The sequence below is a fragment of the Heterocephalus glaber genome, unplaced genomic scaffold, assembly GCF_053883595.1.
Source record: "Heterocephalus glaber isolate CG9 unplaced genomic scaffold, H.glaber_assembly_v1.0 deba00001613, whole genome shotgun sequence".
Taxonomy (NCBI): domain Eukaryota; kingdom Metazoa; phylum Chordata; class Mammalia; order Rodentia; family Bathyergidae; genus Heterocephalus; species Heterocephalus glaber.
In genome coordinates this window covers 38,934,283-38,954,918 of record NW_028258384.1, presented here as the reverse complement: position 1 = coordinate 38,954,918, position 20,636 = coordinate 38,934,283, and the positions used below count along the sequence as shown (strand labels likewise).

Sequence of the window (20,636 nt, the reverse complement as noted above, 5' to 3'; positions counted from 1 at the left end):
CAATGTATGATATTGATTGATTTTGTTATCCTCATATTCCCAGGATATTGGTTCTACTTTGTTATTGGTATAATCCTTTTTATATGTTACTAGATTCAGATTGCTTTTTTCTTTAGCCTAATTCCTCCAACTATTATCTCCTGCTTCAGGAAGTCTTCATGTTAAACTGCTGCTTATTTTTTCCAACAAATGCCCTGGGGAAATGACTGTTGGTACTGAGTCAGATCGCATAAAGACAAGCCCCGTGAATGGGACTTTTCTAAGGAGTTATATGACAAGTCATACAATGACAGTTCTGTAGGGATAGTTCTATTTAGGGTGATCCAAACCCAGTCTGTTATCCTCCAGTGGATGCCAAGCTGCTGCTTTTTACAGCTACTGTGATTCCAAGGTTTTTGGGTTCCAGTGTTACCGTGCAGCTGGGTTAAAGGGATATGAAAATAAGGCAAGTTAAAATATCACAAAACTTGTTCTTACCAATATTCAACCATTTCACTTGATGAAATGTTCCTCTGATTGTTGTAAACTTTTGGTTAATTTGTACAGTTGTAGAAAACTTGATTTTGAAAAATTTTGTCTTTGAAAATGTCTTCTTGCTATTTTGGGAAAGTGGGTTTTCAGAAGTCCTTATTCCACCATTGTAGAAGTGCTTCCCTTTATGACTTTTTTTCATGAAAAGTGATATTGTACTTTTGTGGGAGTTATTACAAATGATAGAGTCTTTGCCCAATTCTCCTCTTTGGGAACTTCAAAAAAAACCCATTAAAAAACCAACAAAACAAAGTTTAAGGAGTATAGGAGTTTCTTAAAAGCCAGAAACTTGAGTGTTGTTCAAGGACTGGGAGCATGTTTTATTCCCCATTATTATTCCCAACATTTTGCAAAATCCCTGGCACAAGGTTGATACTGAATAGATACTTTTTCAATGATAGGTCTGTGCTGAATTGTGGAACACTCCAAAATCTTCTTTGTTTAGTTTACATCAGTGACATCTCAGTCAGCCAAAAAGAAGAAAAAGCAAGGAGAGGTATGCATGAGTGATTTCAGCAGGTCAACCTTGGAAGTGTCACACATCATTTTCTTTTTATACTTCATCACTGAGAACTTAGTCACATGGCCACACCTCACTACAAGGGAGAATGAGAGATGTAGTCCAGCTATGTGCTCAAGGAGAATAGCTTTGATAGGAAACTTGTGACTGCAAATATACAAACAGTAGTTAGTTTGCCTTAGAGATTGTCTAAAATGATGGAAGATGTTTATTGCCTTTGTATTAATAAGCTATACGGTGAAGCTTTGTTTAACTGTCCCACGGGAAGCTGAAATATTCAAATGCAGACAGTATTTAAAATCATAGGTTCTTTTTTAGCGCTGTCTGCTCCCGGTGCTGCCTCCTGCTCCTTCTGCCACTGGGGCTGCCCTTAGTCACTCCCAGCGCAGCTTTGGCCGCCTAACTCCCCGAACTAGCTGCTGATATTTGCAGTTCTTACAACATGGCAGACATTGACAACAAAGAACAGTCTGAACTTGATCAAGATTTGGATGATGATGAAGAAGTAGTAGAAGAAGAAACTGGTGAAGAAACAAAAATCAAAGCGCGTCAGCTGACTGTTCAGATGATGCAAAATCCTCAGATTCTTGCAGCCCTTCAACAAAGGCTTGATGGTCTGGTAGACACACCAACAGGATACATTGAAAGCTTGCCTGGGGTAGTTAAAAGAAGAGTGAATGCTCTCAAAAACCTTCAAGTTAAATGTGCACAGATAGAAGCCAAATTCCATGAGTAAGTTCATGATCTTGAAAGGAAGTATGCTGTTCTCTACCAACCTCTATTTGATAAGCGATTTGAGATCATTAATGCAATTTATGAACCTACAGAAGAAAAATGTGAGTGGAAACCAGATGAGGAAGAAGTTTCAGAGGAGCTGAAAGAAAAGGCCAAGATTGAAAATGAAAAAAAAAAGATGAAGAAAAAGAAGATCCTAAAGGAATTCCTCAATTTTGGTTGACTGTTTTTAAGAATGTTGACTTGTTCAGTGACATGGTTCAGGAATGTGATGAACCAATTGTGAAGCATTTGAAGGACATTAAAGTGAAGTTCTCAGATGCTGGCCAGTCTATGAGTTTTATCTTAGAATTTCACTTTGAACCCAGTGAATATTTCACAAATGAAATGTTGACAAAGACGTATAGGATGTGATCTGAACCAGATGACTCTTCTACCTTTTCATTTGATGGACCAGAAATTATGGGCTGTACAAGGTGCCAAATGGATTGGAAAAAAGGAAAGAATGTCACTTTGAAAACCATTAAAAAGAAGCAGAAACATAAGGGACATGGGACAGCTCTTACTGTGACTAAAACAGTTTCCAATGATTCTTTCTTTAATTTTTTTGCTCCTCCTGAAGTTCCTGAGAGTGGAGATCTGGATGATGCTGCCGAAGCTATCCTTGCTGCAGACTTTGAAATTGGTCACTTTTTACGTGAGCGTATAATTCCAGGATCGGTGTTGTACTTCACTGGAGAAGCTATTGAAGATGATGATGATGATTATAATGAAGAAGGTGAAGAAGCGGATGAGGAAGGGGAAGAAGAAGATAAGGAAAATGATCCAGACTATGACCCAAAGAAGGAGCAAAACCCAACAGAGTGCAAGCAGCAGTGAAGCAGGATGCGTGTGGCCTTGAGGATAACCTGCACTGTAATGGCCTAAACACAACTATTATTTACTTACAGCCTTATGTTTTTGTATTTTCTTGGTAGACTCAGTAATTTTTAAAGGAATTGATATTTTAAAGACCAATTTGTTTAACTAGCATTTTAACTATAATTTCACTGTCAGATACATTGATTCAGATTCTCTGAAACATGTTCATTCATTGCTGCAAGTTGGTTCTTTGCATCATATAATAATTGGAGTATAACTATGAAAATTAACTTTTTTCCTGAAGAACCGAAAGTTTTCCTGCTAGTAGTAGTAGAGTGGGTTTAAGTCAGTTGCATAGTTGCGGTTTTCATTTTTTTTTGTCACAAAAATGCAGTGACTTATACTAAGACAATTCATCATTTAAAGGAAAAAAATAAGCATGTGATTAAGAATTTCCAGTAAGACCAAATCTGATAATTGTTAGCTTATTAATGGAGTTTTATATTTTAGGTGATAGTTAATTATAAAGAAGCCTAACTTACGTGGTTATGGTTACCAGAGGGAAGTGAATAAAACCTAGAATTTGCAGAAGTTAAACTGATGCTATTTTAGTGTGCTTCTAAATTTAACACCTATTAACTAAGCGTCTTTTCTTTGTGGTAGTGTCTACCTTCTGCTTTCCTGGAAAGGATGACTTTACATCATTTGATGAGCCTATTTCACGTTTTTTGGTTGTTTATTTGCTTCTTTTTGTTTTTTGCTGCCTAAAATAAAAATGTTAAATGCAATTTTAGTTCTCACAAGGTAATGTCCTAATTTTGTACTAATTCAGGTTAGAAGCAGAGGTTTAACTCGGATTAATGATTATTGTGCCCAGTTTAACATATTGAAGGAAAAGGAGCCAACTTTGGAAGACCTGATAAGCAAGTGGAAAACAAAAAGTAAAAGCATAAAACCTCTAAATGGTGTGATACATTTTTTTAAAAGAAGAAAAGTTACATTTCATAGTTTTGGATTATAACTAGAGAGAAAGCCCTAAGCCTCTATGGTCTATTCTGATCCTTAATTGCTTACCTATGTCAGTTACCCATGTTTCTGTTTACTATGTATTAAAATGGGTAGTACTGTTTACTTAACTACCTCACAGATGTGTTAAGGCATAGTACATTAAATTTCATGAACTGTTTCTCAGTCTTTTAAAGCCTTAGAAATTTGAACTTATTTGTACCACATTGTGATACTCAGAATTTTATTCATACCAGGATTTGATCATTAAACTGGAAAATGAAGTTTAAACACCCCTTTTGTGGATCTGGCGGCCAGAAAGCACTCAGAATTCATGTGGCTGCTATTTTAGTGAAAATGGATGGGGATGGGTTTGTTTCAAAAAGTTCAGGAATCTTTTTTTCCTCCACTATTCTAGATGAACTTATTGTGTAAATAGTATAGAGATTATGGGCCTAAAGTGGTAATAAGACCATTTGGGGGAGGGGAATGCCATTAAGTTTGAGACTTTGGAGCCACATTTAAATTACCTCAGGCTAATTACTGTTAATTTGGGGGGGATGAATTTATTTTTGATAATGAGAGTGGAGTAATTCAAGAGGAAGTTCTAGAGTTCCTGCTGTTAATAAAATTACTTTGAGTTGATACATTTTTACAGGTGATAGTTTTCTTTTTGAAAATTTAGTATTAAGGACTTAAAATGTAAACACATTTGTGTGAAATTATCCATACCTCTTGAGACTCTTAACTACTGGAAATCCTTAACCAATGACAGTAGTTTTTTCCTTTTTATTTTCAAAATTTTGATTAGACTTTCTATGTTGTTTTTTTGTAACCATATTTCATCTAAACATAGCTTTTTCTGATTTTTAAAATTTTAATCTAAAGATAGAATCTCATTTTTAATTAACTTAAAGGAGTAACAAAATCACTTTTTCCTGTTCCTTTAGGAAATAGCTATTCCCAAAGTGAAGAGGTAGATGATATTTCATGCTGTAATGAAATAGGGTTGTGGTTTGCAAAAGAATTGTTTTCTTCGTACAATTTGAATTTCAAGAGATGTCAGTGTTCATTTATGCCATTTCTTCATTCCAAGATGGTTCTATTCCATTTTAGAAATTTGAAATATGTAATTTGAAATCCTTAAATAAAAATTGGACTTAGTTTTATAAAATAAAAAATATAAAATAAAATAAAATCATCATTGACAGTTTAGCTCCTTATTGAGTCACTTACCAGGAAGTAGCAGCTGGAGGGTGACTTACACTGCTGATCATTCCTTAATTATTAATCACTGACACTTTGTAGATTGCCTCTAAGTAAAATCCCAGCTGAATTAGTATACAATATTGTAATGTTGGTCCCCAAATATTATTTCTTCTGTTGCATGTTTAGGCTAGAGAGGATGTTAAATAGATGGCAAAAGTAGCAACCTGATTCACTGCAAGCCAACAAAGAAATGCTCAAAACAAAACAAGGAAAAAAAAAAAGGCAAAATCAAAAAAGGAACTAATTTCCATTTCAAACTATAGTTACAGCTATGGCATATTCTCTGCCAATTTGTTTGCCCAGACTGCACATTAGATGATGACTTCACAAAGGCTAGGGGAGTGAGTAGAAGTGACCCACTTTGAAATGAAATATCCTCATGATTCTTTGCTAAGAATGTCTAAAGGGAATTTGTAAAACCACTGCTCAGGCTCTATCTCCCACCTTTACCCCAGGGTTGCATTCAGCGAGCCTGTGATGGTACCTGGAAATCTGGATATTTCATGTTCCTTGGAAGTTTTTGATGCAGAGCTAGATTTGGGGAACCACTGCTCTAACTTGGTGGGAGGAGAAACAGGGAGACATGCCAAAGCACAAACCTAACAATGGTTTTGTTTTAATACATGAAAAAATATAGTCAACCCTAAGGAAAATTTAGTGTCATAGCTTGACATATAGAGCTGTCTGTGAGGTTAGACCTGTTTATGGAAAACAACCCTCTTCTAGGGATTAGCCATTCAGCTGACTGTAAATGGAAGAGGTATTATGAATGTAGATTTCCTCCTGGATATCCCAGATGCCTAACTTGTTCTTTTCTTTTTGCAGTTTGTTGCTCAGCCCAACTGCCAACAGTTGCTTGCCACCCTGTGGTACGATGGCTTCCCTGGATGGCGGCGGAAACACTGGGTAGTCAAGCTTCTGACCTGCATGACCATTGGGTTGCTGTTTCCCATGCTATCCATAGCCTATCTGATCTCACCCAGGAGCAACCTTGGGCTGTTCATCAGGAAACCCTTTATCAAGTTCATCTGCCACACAGCATCCTATTTGACCTTCCTCTTCATACTTCTCCTGGCTTCTCAGCATATTGTCAGGACAGACCTCCATGTACAGGGGCCTCCTCCAACTGTGGTAGAATGGATGATATTGCCTTGGGTTCTAGGTGAGTCAAAGAGACCAGGAGCAATGGCCAGACTGCTTTCTGATCCTGTTTAAATAAAATACTAGAAGAGGAAATCAGACTAGCACTGAACTAGGACACCTTCCCTCTATGCAGTGGAGTAGTCCTTTGTTGAAGATCTGTGAAATGTGGTTCTTTCTGTATCAGACCCTGGTATTCAGTGTTGCGTGGTTCATGATGAGATTGGCAGTGTGTTCAAGGCTCACCTCTGCTAACCTAACATCTTCAAGAACAGAGAAGTGGCTATCAATTTGTGTAGACAGAAAAGCCAAGTATCAGTCAGGACAGGCCTCAGGTAAGCTAGGCAGGGAAAGTACTGGTGAGTCTATTCAAAGCCTTCTTTCCCATAACCAGTAGGCACATAGATGCTGATGTTTCTCATGGCTACTCCATATAATTCTAATATTTGTTCAGGTCCACATCCTATTTGAACACTAATTCCACAATCAGGAAGGAAATCTAGAAAATTTATGCATGTAAATGGTAAAAGCAGCTCTACTAGTAGCCTCCAGACATAATTAGATGGCATTGGCCTCTCCAACACATGGTCAACCTCTAAGTCTTTGTCACTCAAACTATGGTCCCCAATCCAGCAATATCAGCATCATGTAGGACTTTATTACACATCTCAGGTCCCAGCCTGAATCTTCATGCTAATATGATTTCCAGATGATTTGCATGCACTTAAACATTTGAGAAGTTCTGTCTTTAAAGTTTGAGAAGTGTCTTTTACTGTTTTCCATATTATAAGGGTAAAGACGCATGTATATCACAAGGTAAAATTCCATAAAACTCGCATATAGTGAAAAGAGAAAAGAGGATACTAAATTATTTGGGGCTGCACTGCCTCATTCAGTCTTAGTATCTGGTAATTTAGAGCATGGTCAAGCTTGGTTATTTCAAAATTCCTGAGGAAGTTTTGTGTCCAGTACCTAATGGAAAGTAGGGACTCTGGGATAATGCTGATCTAATCATTCTAATGATGATATTACATCTGCTCCAAAGTGGAAGAAGGTACAATCAGGCACCTAAAGTTGTAATAGAAAAAGAAAGACAAAATTCCAAAAACTTTCCAGTAACTATGCTAAAAGTGAGTAGTACCAAGAAAAGTATAAGTTATGAGCATGTTCAGGAAAAGACCATTAGGTTTGACAAGTTTGAGGCAGGGAGATGAGGTAGGCAAGAAAAAGAAGTAGCAATTACTGTCTCTTGAGCTTCACTCCACTGACCCCAACTCACGCATTGATTTCATCTTTATTCATTGGGGGGATCCTACTGTGATGACCAGGACTGCTCCTGTATAGAAATAAAATTTTTGCCATTTTTCAGGTTTCATTTGGGGAGAGATTAAGGAAATGTGGGATGGTGGATTTACTGAATACATCCATGATTGGTGGAATCTGATGGATTTTGCAATGAACTCCCTCTACTTAGCAACTATTTCCTTGAAAATTGTGGCCTATGTCAAGGTAAATTGGAGTGTCTGGGATTTTTCTTATGCACTGATTTTGATTAATAAACTTTTGCACTGGGAGCATGAAGAGTTTAGGGAAAAGCAATGATGCCATTTCCAGCCATGTGGGAAAATATCGTATAAACCGACATTCTTGAGATGGTTTGAAAGCACTGTCTGACTAAGCAAAGAAAATGGAGAATGGAACAATTTGTAAATTAATCATTAGTTTCTTAGACTCTCAGGTTAAAAATGCCTTGGGGCTGGGGATTTAGCTCAGTGGAACCGCACCTGCCTCAAAAACACAAAGAAAGATCCCCGGTACCAAAAAAAAAAAAAAAAAAGTCTTCAGCCTTCTGTGCTTAAATCTTTTCTACAGTGTTCTTGCCAAGAGGATGGCCCACTGATGCTCCAAAGGCAGACATCAAAAATTCACTGAATTCACTATCTCCATAAATTTCTCTTAGCCCTTGTCACTTCACTTAATAGAGCTACTTTATATTTGTCTAAAATAAAGATATATCCATGAGTAATCCTTCATCCCTGTTGGGTCATACAAAACAAGGCAGTTCTTTCTCCATAACAGAGCTTCCAGTGTGATGTCATCTCTCTCTTACCAGCTGAGTTATTCCTTCCCAAAGCTATACATTCCCACCTCCCTCAGCTGTTCATGTGATAAGTAACAGAACCCAAGAAGCTTCACTGCAAGAACGGACACTTTAATGACTTTTGCCTCGCTCATCAATTCCACCACCAGGATAATTATTCAAGCAGTTATGAATCCAGCTTTTTGAATATCACTTACCTTATGCCTCTGTAACAGTTCGGATAACACACACACACACAGGCATGCACACACACACACATAGATGCAGGCATACACGAAAGCACACACAACTTTGCTGCTTTCCAAACCCTCACTCTGGCTAGTCACAGGTCTGAGTTCATATTTGGTGCTTATTAAATAATGAGATGGTTATGCTACTTCTTGCTGTGAGTTTAACTTTTCCACCATGAGGGAAAGATGGCAATTCATCTCCAAGATTGTCTAGTCAGCCATGTTTTTTGGCACCATATTCCACATTAAAGAGTTTTAGAATGAGAAGATGGCATTTCCCACAAATCTCCAACAACTTAGTTTATTTTTGTATCTGTAATATGCATATTGCATAAATTTTAAGACCTTGGGAGATATGTACAGTATGAATGTTGAATGTGGTCATGAAACAGTTTTGAAAGGAGCCCAAGAGTATGCCTTATATGTGACGATCATTTAACACATACTTACAACTTCCTTAAAAAAAAAACAACTAGTGAGGAAAATGTCTGAGTATCTGGTTAATGTGCCTGGTGAATTCCATGTCATTCTGGCACTCTGAAGACTAAATGACACATTTTTCTTTTTAAAAAACTCTTTCTTTAGAAATATTTATACACTTGAGAAACAATAAATTATCAATCTACATATTGCTAAATTTTGTTTACACAGGATAGTTTAGAATAAATGATGAAGTAAAGAATTAACATTTGAGGATACAAAAATATTTCTATAGATGCTCAACATTAACTAATCACATAGATTATCCAACTGAAAAATAAATAAATAAATTATCCAACTTCATGTATAAAGCTTCCAAAGAGCTAGACACTTGCCCAGGAAAAACTATAAGATAAATCACTCTACTAAGCTGACAAATGCTCCTCTTAGCACTTAACCCAAAGGAGATATGAGGAACACATGCTACATGTTAGACTGGGATTTGTAATGAGAACTTATAAGTGGGCAGAGTCTGGTGCACTTATCCACAGAAGCACAACCAGTATGAGATGACCCTCTCAAAGCAGACCAAGCCAGTTACTATGAGGTAAAGCTATAACAGCACTCTACAGAACCTTTGAAATGTTTCAGATCACTGTTGTACTGAAGCATAGAGAAGTATCAAGAGATGAGTTGGCTTTAAATAAGATCCTTTATTAGAGTGAAAAATTAGTTAACATATACTTCACCTCACATGGTCCACAGCAACAAAACCAAAAGACCTACACCAAAGCACTCAAAAGAAACAAATACACACATAAGGTTGACTCTCAGGTTCCCCAGATAACCCTACACGTAGAGAATAACTGTCCTTTTGTCTTCAGGGATAGTAACACTTAGATATATACCACCACCACCTCACTTCCATATTCACAAACTAAGTGTGGAATTTGTTGCCAAATAAGCTATGGTCTTTTCCTCACCCTGTACTTGACTACAGACACAACCCTCCTAAAATTCTTATTACTATTGAGTCTCCACATTTGAGTGTCCCTCTTCATATTTTGCTTTTAGGTAAACAGAATGTAATTCATACCCTTGGAAAAGAAAAGAGGCCAGTTTTCATATTGCATTCTGTTTCAAAGAATATAAGGAAAATCACTTGCCTCCTAGTATCACTAATCTGAATTTAATCCCCACTCTGATATTCCTAAAATGGATGATCACAGGCAATCTTTCTACCTCTCTGGGCCTTAGATTCTGCCTCTAATAAGTGAATTAGACTAAATCAGTGGTTTTCAACATTTTAATTTTTTCTCTGAAATCATATCTGTGAATAAAAACCTCTGCAGAACTTCATTATATAAAATAGCTCCAAAGACTCAGTTTGGATAGAAGAGGGAATCTTCTAGTACCCTTCTTTGGCTCCTACAGTGACCACTACATGATTTTGTTGAACCCTTCCCTAAAGAATACAGTATTAAAGCTATTATGTTACATCAGAGGTTAAGCAACTATGGCTTTGGGACCAAATTTGGCCTTCTGTCACATTCACTTGTTCATGTATTTTCTAGAGCCACCTTAGCTGTACAAGAGAAGCATTGAGTGATTGCAACAGAGACCACATAGCCCACAAAGCCAAATATAAGTACCATTTGGCCCTGGACAGAGAAAGTTTGTTGACCTCTATGCTAAATGAGCTCCACATTTACTCCCTGAACTCACATACTAAGATGGTTTTCTCCAAAAATATTTATACAATGTATAGATTTGCCATGAAAATAATCTTTCATAATTCTGAGTGTTCTGCAAATCCAGATTCACCAACTCATGGGCACAGGCTTCCCTGAGGTTACTGTTCTAGACATGGAGATAGACAAACTTCAAATTAGAAGTTATACATGCTCCAGTTGATTATTTCTGTTTTTAAAACATAGGTCTGTTTTTGTTATCAGCAAAGAGTCTATCTCTCACATATACCTCAAAGACTTTAAGGTCCTATCTAGCATCTGTTCTGTGAGATCAACCATCATGTAAATAACATTTAATAGAAATCATGCTAAACTGAGTGTCTGGAAACCTGGAGTTTAGTCTTAGCTCTGCTACCAACTTCGCTTTGAGATTTTTAACAAGTCACTCTACCTTTCTGGATTTCAATTTCTCCATTTGTAAAACAGGCAAAACAACCTACCACTCACAGCAATGCAGTGAATATTTTTTAGAAGGAAAAATATAGAAATACAAGATTTTTCCAGGAATACATAAAACTGATTGGCCACCTAAAAGTCTATCTGTAAAAGAAGCACAAATGTGTCATGATTTTTCCAATTCTTGTGAAAAAGAAGAATATTGGATACACACAAGTGATTTTAACACTATCAGTTTCCTCAGTTGTTGGATTGGAAGGATGTTTTACAAAGCTACCAATATAAGTTGGCCCCCAACACATTTTCTCAGGAAAGTTGTTTACATTTAGTCCTGGAAAATTATGATATTTAGATGAGCACTCAAGGCAATGTGTTTCAGATGGAATCCTAGGCAAAATCTGTATCTGCCCTGGGGAGGGTAATAAATAGTTCTTTGTATTTCCATAACACCTACCCTTATGGAATACACAGTCCTTTACATATGGATATAGAATCACAAATGTACACAGTGTAGGAGTAGGCACTATCCTTATTTCATGGTGAAGGTAAAAGATACAGGCAATTTTAAATGACAATGCCCAAATTGGAGCTCAGCCCTTACAAGGAAGTTCTCCTTCTCCAAGGCTACTTACCACATTCCAGAAGCTGGAAACAGGATAAGGCTGAAAAAAGGCTGACTAATCCTATAAATTCTGGGTATTCCTCTCCTCTAACCTCTTGGTTCTTCATTTGGGCTGAAGGGACATTCTAATTTGTAAGGCTGTCAAAAGTATAGTAAAATACATCCACATGCCTCTGTGTGGAGAAGCACTAAATTTGCTACCTGGCAAGTTGACATGCCATTTGCAATAGTGTGGAATACATTACAAACTGTCAAAAATTCAGCAAAAAGCTCTGATGAATGGCTTCCTAAGGATGCTCTATCAGTTCTAAACTGCAGCCAGCAGGGAAGTTAGGATAGATACTACACACTAAGGAGGCTGCATCTATGCCTCATCCTTCAGTAACTGCAAGTTGTCCACAGAGCTCAGAACCCAATGGAAGATAGCATAAGTAGATCTGTTTTAAAACCTCATTAGAAAGCAGGATGATTTGTCCCCTACTACTTTGGGCATACCAGTGTTCCATTTCAGTGATGTTCCCCAACAATCTGCACAACAACACACAGTTAGAAAATGTCTGTTGACAAACCACAGGTGGTTGCCCCAGATGATTGCACTGAAATTAATTCTGCTATGTATATATGCTGAGTATATAGTTGGATGAGAGTGAGAGGAAGAGACATTACTATCATGTACTGATTGAATGGGGCAAACAGACAAATAGTGCCACACACAGGGCCTTCTGTATACCTGAATACTTGATACATATTTTAGGGACTTTATTTGGGTATGTAGAGCGGAAAGAGGAAGATTTTATATATACTCACTGTACTTCTCATCTTGTGCACTTGTTTTTCTTTTTCTCTTTTTCTTTTCAGTATAATGGTTCTCGTCCAAGGGAGGAATGGGAAATGTGGCACCCGACTTTGATTGCAGAGGCGCTCTTCGCCATATCCAACATTTTAAGTTCCTTACGTCTCATATCCCTGTTCACAGCCAACTCCCACTTAGGGCCTCTGCAGATCTCTTTGGGACGCATGCTGCTTGATATCCTCAAATTCCTCTTTATCTACTGCCTGGTACTGCTGGCTTTTGCCAACGGACTGAACCAGCTTTACTTTTATTATGAAACCAGAGCTATCGATGAACCTAACAACTGCAAAGGGATCCGGTGTGAGAAACAGAACAATGCCTTCTCCACGTAAGACTCCCCTCCGTCTTCTTTCACCTGCTCCTTTTCTGTCCGATCTTCGCCTCACAGGTTCATCACTGCCTCTTGACAGTGCAGGCAAAGTTCTCTGTGGATCTACCCAAAGGATCAAAGGCGGAAGAAGATCCTTCTCTTTCTTCAGGCAACTAGAAGAGAAATTGGAGTTAGGGGAGGGAGGAAAGAAACACACACATGTGCATGCACACATGCACACAGGTTCCCAGGAACTCAAGTAAAGACTTAGTTCTGTTGGTAACATTCCATATTTTTAAAATAATTAGTGGGGATGGGGAAGATAATTCCTCACTCAAAAAAAGTGGCATCCACCAAGGAAATAAAATACCAAGGTTATTCCTCTGAACAAGTGACTACCAGAGCTACTTAACTATTCTAAATCAAGCCCAAAGCAAAGAAGGATGCAAACTACATCCACATATTCCTTTTCACAGGAGTAAACTAGAAAGGGGAGTCTGAGGCAAGATTCCAGTCAGTTCACCTGCTAGGTTAATTTGAAGATTCAAGTGGGCCAAGGGGTGGCCGGCACTGATTGAAAATGTCTCACATTGCTACTTGGGATACAAGACACAGCTCATGACTCTTTGTCCAGGGATTCACTGCCTCTGAACACATGGAACTTGTATGCCTTTTCTTCTGGTTGTGAAGATATACTTCTTTGGAACTTCAAACCACCAGAATGGCTTTTATTTCCTAAAAAAAAATCAATGTTGGGGAAAATAAACAAGAGAAAGAAAATAAGCACAAGGCAGGCAATTTCTTAGATTAGGAACTTCCTGGGGCTGAACTGGACACAGTGTCCTCTATTTTATCCATCTGCACCCCCATTCTGGAAAGTATGACATATCACTGGTATTCATAACAGTGACCCCAACATTATGCAAGACTCTTAGTCATTAAACTAAGATTCAGATTTTTCTGTTTTTATTTTATTTTAACTCACACATAATAATTACACATACTTATGGGGCACAGTGTGATCCCATACATGTATACTTTGTATAATAATCAAATCGGGCAGTTAGCTAACCTCATCACCTTTATCACTTCTTTGTGGTGAGAATATTCAAAATTGTCTCTTTTAGTTATCTTGAAAAATGCAGTACATTATCCTTATCTACAGTCACCCTTCTGTGTGGTGGCACATCAGAACTTCTTGTTCCTAACTGTACTATTTCCATTGGCCAACTTTTCCCCAGCCTTCTCTCTCCCTACTGTGCCCAGCCTCTGGAAAACAACATTCTGGTTTCTATTTCTATTAGATCAACTTCCAATATAAGGGTAGGTGTCATGCAGTATTTGTTTCTCTGGCTTGTTTCAGTTAACATGATGTGTTTTAGTTCATTCACAAATGACAGGATTTTTATCCTTTTATGGCTGAATAGTACTCCATTGATTTTTTTTTTCCATTTAACTCTATAAAACAAGTCAGGTCAGCAGACTCAGTCATTCTAGATATGTGTTTTTTTCACAAAATCTAGGGGAAAGGAGGGTTTCTGTTTGACCCAAAGTTGCATTGATAGAGAAGGAAAAAGCAATGGTATCTAATCTATGCTATTCTTTGCCCCTAGGAGTGTCTCCCAAAATGAGTTACAATACCCCCCCACACATACATACACACAGTTTAGTGACATGTTAATAGACATGCAAATGGAGTCTGAGATAAAATAAGTTTTGAAAATGCTGGGACAAAGTTAAAAAGGTGTGTTCACTGCAGGACTTCCCAGAGTTCTTCCACTGTGAATCTATGATGTAGGAACAGTTCTTCCCACACGTATTGATATAGATACTTTTCTTCTTTCTTACTTTTCAAATGATGTCTCCAAGATGATATTCCAGCACACTGAATGTGAAAAATGTCTAACTCCATTGCCCAGTGCAGCACTCATCCTCTCCACCAGGCCATAAGCCCATCTGTCTTCTCAGAACTCAGGGCAAAATCTTGGCTGGGAAGACCAGACACACGTGAAAGGAAAGCAAGGCCAAAATGGAGTGGCCAAGACACAGTCCTGTTTGTCAAGCTAACTCCGAGTGTATAATAGAGATTTACCACCTTGCTAGTGCCTCTTGACTAAGAACTGCTTCCTCTCCTGCATTACTCTAGAGACAAAATTTGCAGTAACCTATTTCAATATAAAGTGTAATTTTGTAGTAGCTTGAGCACTAGAAAATCACATTTTTCCCATGCAAGTGTTCAATAGAATTGACCACCTGAATGGAAGGGGCCTTATAGGAGGCTGGATCCTTACTAATTGCCTTTTCATGTGAACTCTGTTGAGGAAGTTTGTGAAATACCTCCTTGCAAGTTTGTAATAGTTATTGACAACCTTGTCACCAACTAACATTTTATTCTCATCACTTTCCCAGCAGGGACAGTTGACAAGAATGAGCACCTGTCATACACAAAATTATATTTGGCCTATATTTGAAGGAACATTTTTGTGATGGAGCCAAATCAGCAGTTAATGTTACCTCAACTTTCTTGCTATAGATTTTTTATTTCCTTCATTGAGGCCTAACTCAGCTTTATGCTTTCCTTTAAACACTTTGATTCAGGCATTCATAATACTGATTAAAATACATGTTACTGACTGGGTGTGGTGGCACATGCCTGTAATCCCAGCATTTGGGAGGCTGAGGCAGGAGGATTGTTGCAAGATCGAGGCCAGTCGGGGGTACATATTGAGATCAAGGCCAGCCTGAACTAATAGCGAGATGCTGTCTCTAAATAAATAAATAACAAACTACCTGTTACTCAGCCAAAGCATCAGAAGTACTCAGCTTTTTAAAGAAGGGAAAGTGAGTATTTTTATATATCTGTTGAAAAGTGTGGTACTTCCTTATTGTCATCCTTTTCCTTATGATTCTCTAGAGATGTCATTGCTACTTTTTGCTTAAGAAAGAAAAAAATGTCCTTTTTCCCTGGGCAAACAATTTAAGAGGACTCCACTGTTCTTGCTGACAACTACATCACAATACTGTTGTCAATCTGAGTTCAGTATTCCATACTGGGAGTACCTACCCTTCGTTTGTTGCCAAGAGAGCAATTAGGAAGGTATCATCATTCTCAGGGCACAGAAATTGTGAGAGAAAAAGGGTGAAAGTATAAAAACACTAACGTGCCAGTCCTGTGTCTCTCTACTGAGGTCCAGGTGTTCATCTCCAGAGGCAGCCTGAACAGGCCTAGCTGTACCACGGACCCCTCAAACACAAAATTTCAACAACTAAATTTCTCAACTTCAATCTTCAAGCCCAAACTATTTCCTCTTTAATTCCTCATCTCATTAAATAACACCAATCTGAATCCTAGCAGTCATCTGGGACTTTTACCCTTACCCTCATAAAACACATCCAGTGTCTCATTCCAGTCAGTTCCACTTCCTAAATAGCTCTTGAATCAATCTTACACATACCGGCCCCCCACACACATACACACCATTGTCTCATTTCATGCCTAAATCATCTCTCCACAGGACAACTGCAACAGTCTCATCTTGTTTTTCCTCCGAAGAACCTCCCACTTGCTATGCAGAAGTTTCTTTCTAAAGTCCTGTCTCTCCATGTCACCCCCTAACTTTATGCTCACCAGTGTATCTTAATCTTACCCATGATTCCAGGCTCTTTACGGTAAAGTTAGGGCTTTGGAAAGCTGGACTGTGATTTTCATCCTTTGGCCTAGCTACATAAAGCGTCTCAGCCCTACAGTCCTTGTTATATAACGTGTCACTTCCTCCTAGCCCATGCTCACCTAGCCAGAAAACTTTTGCCTGGCCTGTTTCTGCCAAAGGAATACTTTCTTTGAATCCTTTTCTTACCTACTCTCAGCTATAGGCATCTTCTGTGTTTCCCATGACATTCTAAGCTCATGTCCAGTGCAATACATAACCTGTTGCATTTTAGTTATTTGTGTCTCTCCCACCAGGCTGAGTCTTCCATCTTAAACTGCTTTGAGCTTATTATAGAGGGCCCTAAAATATAAAGGTATTCAAAATGCCCACTGAATAATTCAGTGAAATGATGAAGTCCAGTAGTAGTTCTATATTTTTAGCTTTTTATTTGAAGATAATTATAGATTTACATGCAATTATAAGAAATAATTCCAATAGAAATCTTTAAATCCTTTATCTGTTGTTCCCTAGTGGTAAAATCTTGCATTAGTGTAGTATCACAACCAGGAAATAAATGTTGACAGATCTAGTGATTTCATTCAGATTTCAACAGTATTACATGCAACTCATTTTCAATTCTATGGGTGGGCCTGGAGCAATCCTATATTTAAATGTAAATAATTTACTTTGCTTCTGCCACCCTAGAATGACTGAAGTTATATACCCAGATCTGTCACTTTGTTGATCCACTTTGAGTTTGCTTTCAGCAAAACGGCCTACCTCCTATCTCTTTCATCCTGTATTTGGGCACTTTGCCTGAGAGCAAATCTCTACATTGATTCCTATTATATTTCATCTTGTTAGTTCCAGCCCATTGCTTCAATCTGTTAAAATCTTTCTGAGTCTTGGTCTTGTCATCCAATTTATTATCTATCCCTCCAAGTCTTGTGTTATCTGAAAATCTAAGAAGCATGCCATTGATTCTCATCCAGAGCATTGATAAAACTGTCAGACAGTTTTGATCTTTGCTGAGTAGGATATTGGGCAGGTATTTAAATGATGCATATGAAGATTCTATATACACAAAAAGTGTCCATATCAAAACTATGTAATTAAAAACACATTTTATGTATTGTGATTATAAATATGTACAACTAGATATAAAATTGTTAGAATTTATAAAAACAGAAAAAAATGTAAAACAACATCAAGGTAGAATATTTAACAATAGTAATAACCAAATGTTTTGGCCAGTCACTATTATGAATCATATTTACATGAATTAACATATTTAATACTCACCACCAGGCCATGAGGTAGACTTTTATTATTACCCATTTACTACAGAGGAGGAAAACAGAATCTAAAGAAATTAAGCAAAATGGATCAAAAATAAAAATGAAAAAAATAGAAACAATGTGCTGGAAGGTAAAATAGGTAGGACTTTCTGAACAAAATCCTAATTGCACAAGAAATAATATCAAGAATCAACAAATGTGGGATTATATGAAATTTAAAAGCTTCTGCACAGCAAATGAAACAACCAACAGGGTGAAGAGACAATCTACAAAATGGGAAAAAATTTTTCCAAGCTATTCCTCAGACACAGGATTACTATCTAGAATATATAAAGAACTCAAAAAAATTAGACCCCCCAAATTAAAGACTGAATTAAAAATGGGCAAGTGAAAAGAATATACATTTCTCATAAGAAGTAGAAATGGCCAATAATTAACAATGCTGAAACCCCATCTTACTCCAGAAAGAATGGTGATCATCAAGAAATCAAATAATAACAAATGCTGGTGAGGCTGTAGGGGACAAGGAACCCTTCCACACTGTTGGTGGGAATGTAAGCTTAAAAATAATTTAGAAGTGTTACCTACATGTACCAACTCCCCATAATAAATGCAATCATTACATACTGCAAACATGTACTAGTAAAAATTAAAACACACACATACAAAGCAATTAAGCAGGCTCCCCTCAGTTGTATACATACTAAGCGGCAGTCAGAATGCCAATCCAGGTATACAGACTCCAGTCTGCACTTGTATCCAGGGGAACATGGGTAAAACTAATTTTGCAAAGGCATATAAGATTTGTTGCATGAAGTTGAAATAGTCATGTACGTATGAAATTAAAGAAAACTAAGCCATGATCTATTAGGCAACTGCACCTCCCTTCAAACTACTGCCATTTATTTGCAGGTACTCATCAGTGATGATTTCTCCACACACCATTCAGCCCACGTTTTGTCACCCTATTCACATGGATCCACAGTTCCCATAGAAATCTTTTGTCTTTGTTCTGAACAGTTGTGTTTGTTTTGGGGTGTGTGTGTGTGTGTGTGTGTGTGTGTGTGTGTGGTTCTGGAGTTTGGACCCAGAGGCGCTCTACCACTGAGCCACATTCCTACCTCTTTTTATTAATTTTTTGAGATAGAGTCTCCCTAAATTCTCAGGCTGTCCTCAAACTTGCGATCCCCCTACCTCAGTCTCCGAGATTACAGTCATGTATCACCACATCCAGCTCTAACCAAGATTTAAAGGTTCTTATTGGTTGTCTCCAGCATTTCCTCCTAATTTCAGTTCATGTCCTTCCAGCTACTCTTGTCACAAAATGGTCCCACTTATTTACTTATTTGTACTTTTCTTGGTTATATGTTTCCCCTGTCATCTTGTATAGATTTATTCAACAAATATTTATTCAACAACTCCTATATACCAGATAAGGAGGATCCTGGGTAAGATGGCATCTTTATCCTCAAGAAGTTTACAGTCTAATGAAGAATAAAAGTAAAAAATTGCAGTATCTGCCATTTTATTTTTCTGGTGCTGAGGATGAAACCCAGGGCCTCATGCATGCTAGGCAAGTGCTCAACTACTAAGCCACATCTCTAGCCTCAATAGCTGCCATCTTTCATGCTTACCATATGTCAAGCATTTTACATGCAGTGTCTCACAGGATAGAGTAAAGTAGTTAAATGTATGGGCTCCAGAGTAAAAAGAGCTGGGGACAAATCTCTCTGAGCCTGGCGTGGTAGGCATTATTGTAATCCCAGCACTCTGAGAGGCTGAAATAGGAGGATCTCAAGTTTGAGCTTAAGCATGGGCAATTTAATGACTTAGGGAGACCCTGTCTCAAAATTTTAAAAAATCAGCTTGAGGTGTAGCTCAGTGTGAAGGCCATGTGTTCAATCCCCATTACTGAAAAAATTAAAGCCCTCCCTCCCTCTGCCAATTCCTGCTTGTACGACCACTGCGTTTCTCAGTTTCTTATCTGGACAATGGAAGAATAATAATAGCCAGTTTATAGGGTTATTATCAAATATTATAGGTGAAACACTTAGCATGATGTTGGCATAAAGTAAGAGGTTAATAAACAGAGGATAATAAGTAAGAGGATAATAAACAGTTTGTGTTTTTCCTGCAGGCAACCATTTTGGAGATGAGGAACTTTGAGGTTTAAGGGGGTTCTATAACTTTCTCAAAGTCCTACACCACTTAATGGGTGGAGAGGTCTAATGTTTGCTCTCAGCCACTACCCTCTACCACCTCTACAGCATGATATGTGCCTTTAGGGAAGAAGACTAGGGTACTACAGGAGCGTAAGAGGAACAAATAGTGCCATCTTGTAGGAAAGGAGTTAGGGGAGGCTCCTAGAGTAGGTGAGGCTTCAGCTAACCTGGAAGATCAAACAAGAATTGGGCTGAAAGGAAAGTAGGGTACGATAGAAGTAGAGGCTATAGGCAGAGTGGAGCCATTTTACCCCCAGCTAGAAGCTCATCATAAAGCATGGTGAAATGAGGAGGAGCAGGTCAAGGGAAGATGGATACGGATAGGGATGAAGACAAAGGGCTATGTCTTTGCTCCATTGGGCTATCAAAAGGCACCTTATAAGTACAGGATGATGTCACTTCTTTCTCCCATTGAGTCTTTCACTTCTAGTTTTCCCTTCAGTTCTTCTTTGGTCTGAATTAGGCCCAGAAGGGTGAATTATCTCCATATTCCTTCCTTTAGAAAGATAAATTCTTCATGGCAAACTGGAGACTTTCAGCAAATGCCCAGGGGACTGCAGTTCTCTTCTCTGTTTTCTCGTTCCCCTCTTTGGCTTTGTGATCTATTTACAGATGGCTCCCAACATGCATGAGTTCTGCCTTAGCCACCTGGTGTGAATTTGTCTTCCATACATTTAATATCAAGTGTTCTCGAATCTTTATATTTTCAATCTCTGCCTCTT

At 38.0% G+C, this 20,636-nt stretch overlaps 1 protein-coding gene and 1 pseudogene across 4 annotated transcripts in view; both read left to right on the top strand.

The window, feature by feature from the left end:
- Window positions 1–20,636, top strand: part of Trpc5 (transient receptor potential cation channel subfamily C member 5) — a 320,316-nt gene that overhangs the window by 255,044 nt on the left and 44,636 nt on the right. For all 4 annotated transcript variants that reach the window (XM_021241600.2, XM_004861420.3, XM_004861421.3 and 1 more), the window contains 3 exons: window positions 5,747–6,083; window positions 7,431–7,570; window positions 12,440–12,762. In XM_021241600.2, the coding sequence (XP_021097259.1) occupies window positions 5,747–6,083; window positions 7,431–7,570; window positions 12,440–12,762 (800 nt within the window). The remainder of the gene's footprint in view (window positions 1–5,746; window positions 6,084–7,430; window positions 7,571–12,439; window positions 12,763–20,636) is intronic.
- LOC101708851 (nucleosome assembly protein 1-like 1 pseudogene) lies at window positions 1,437–2,803 on the top strand (annotated as a pseudogene).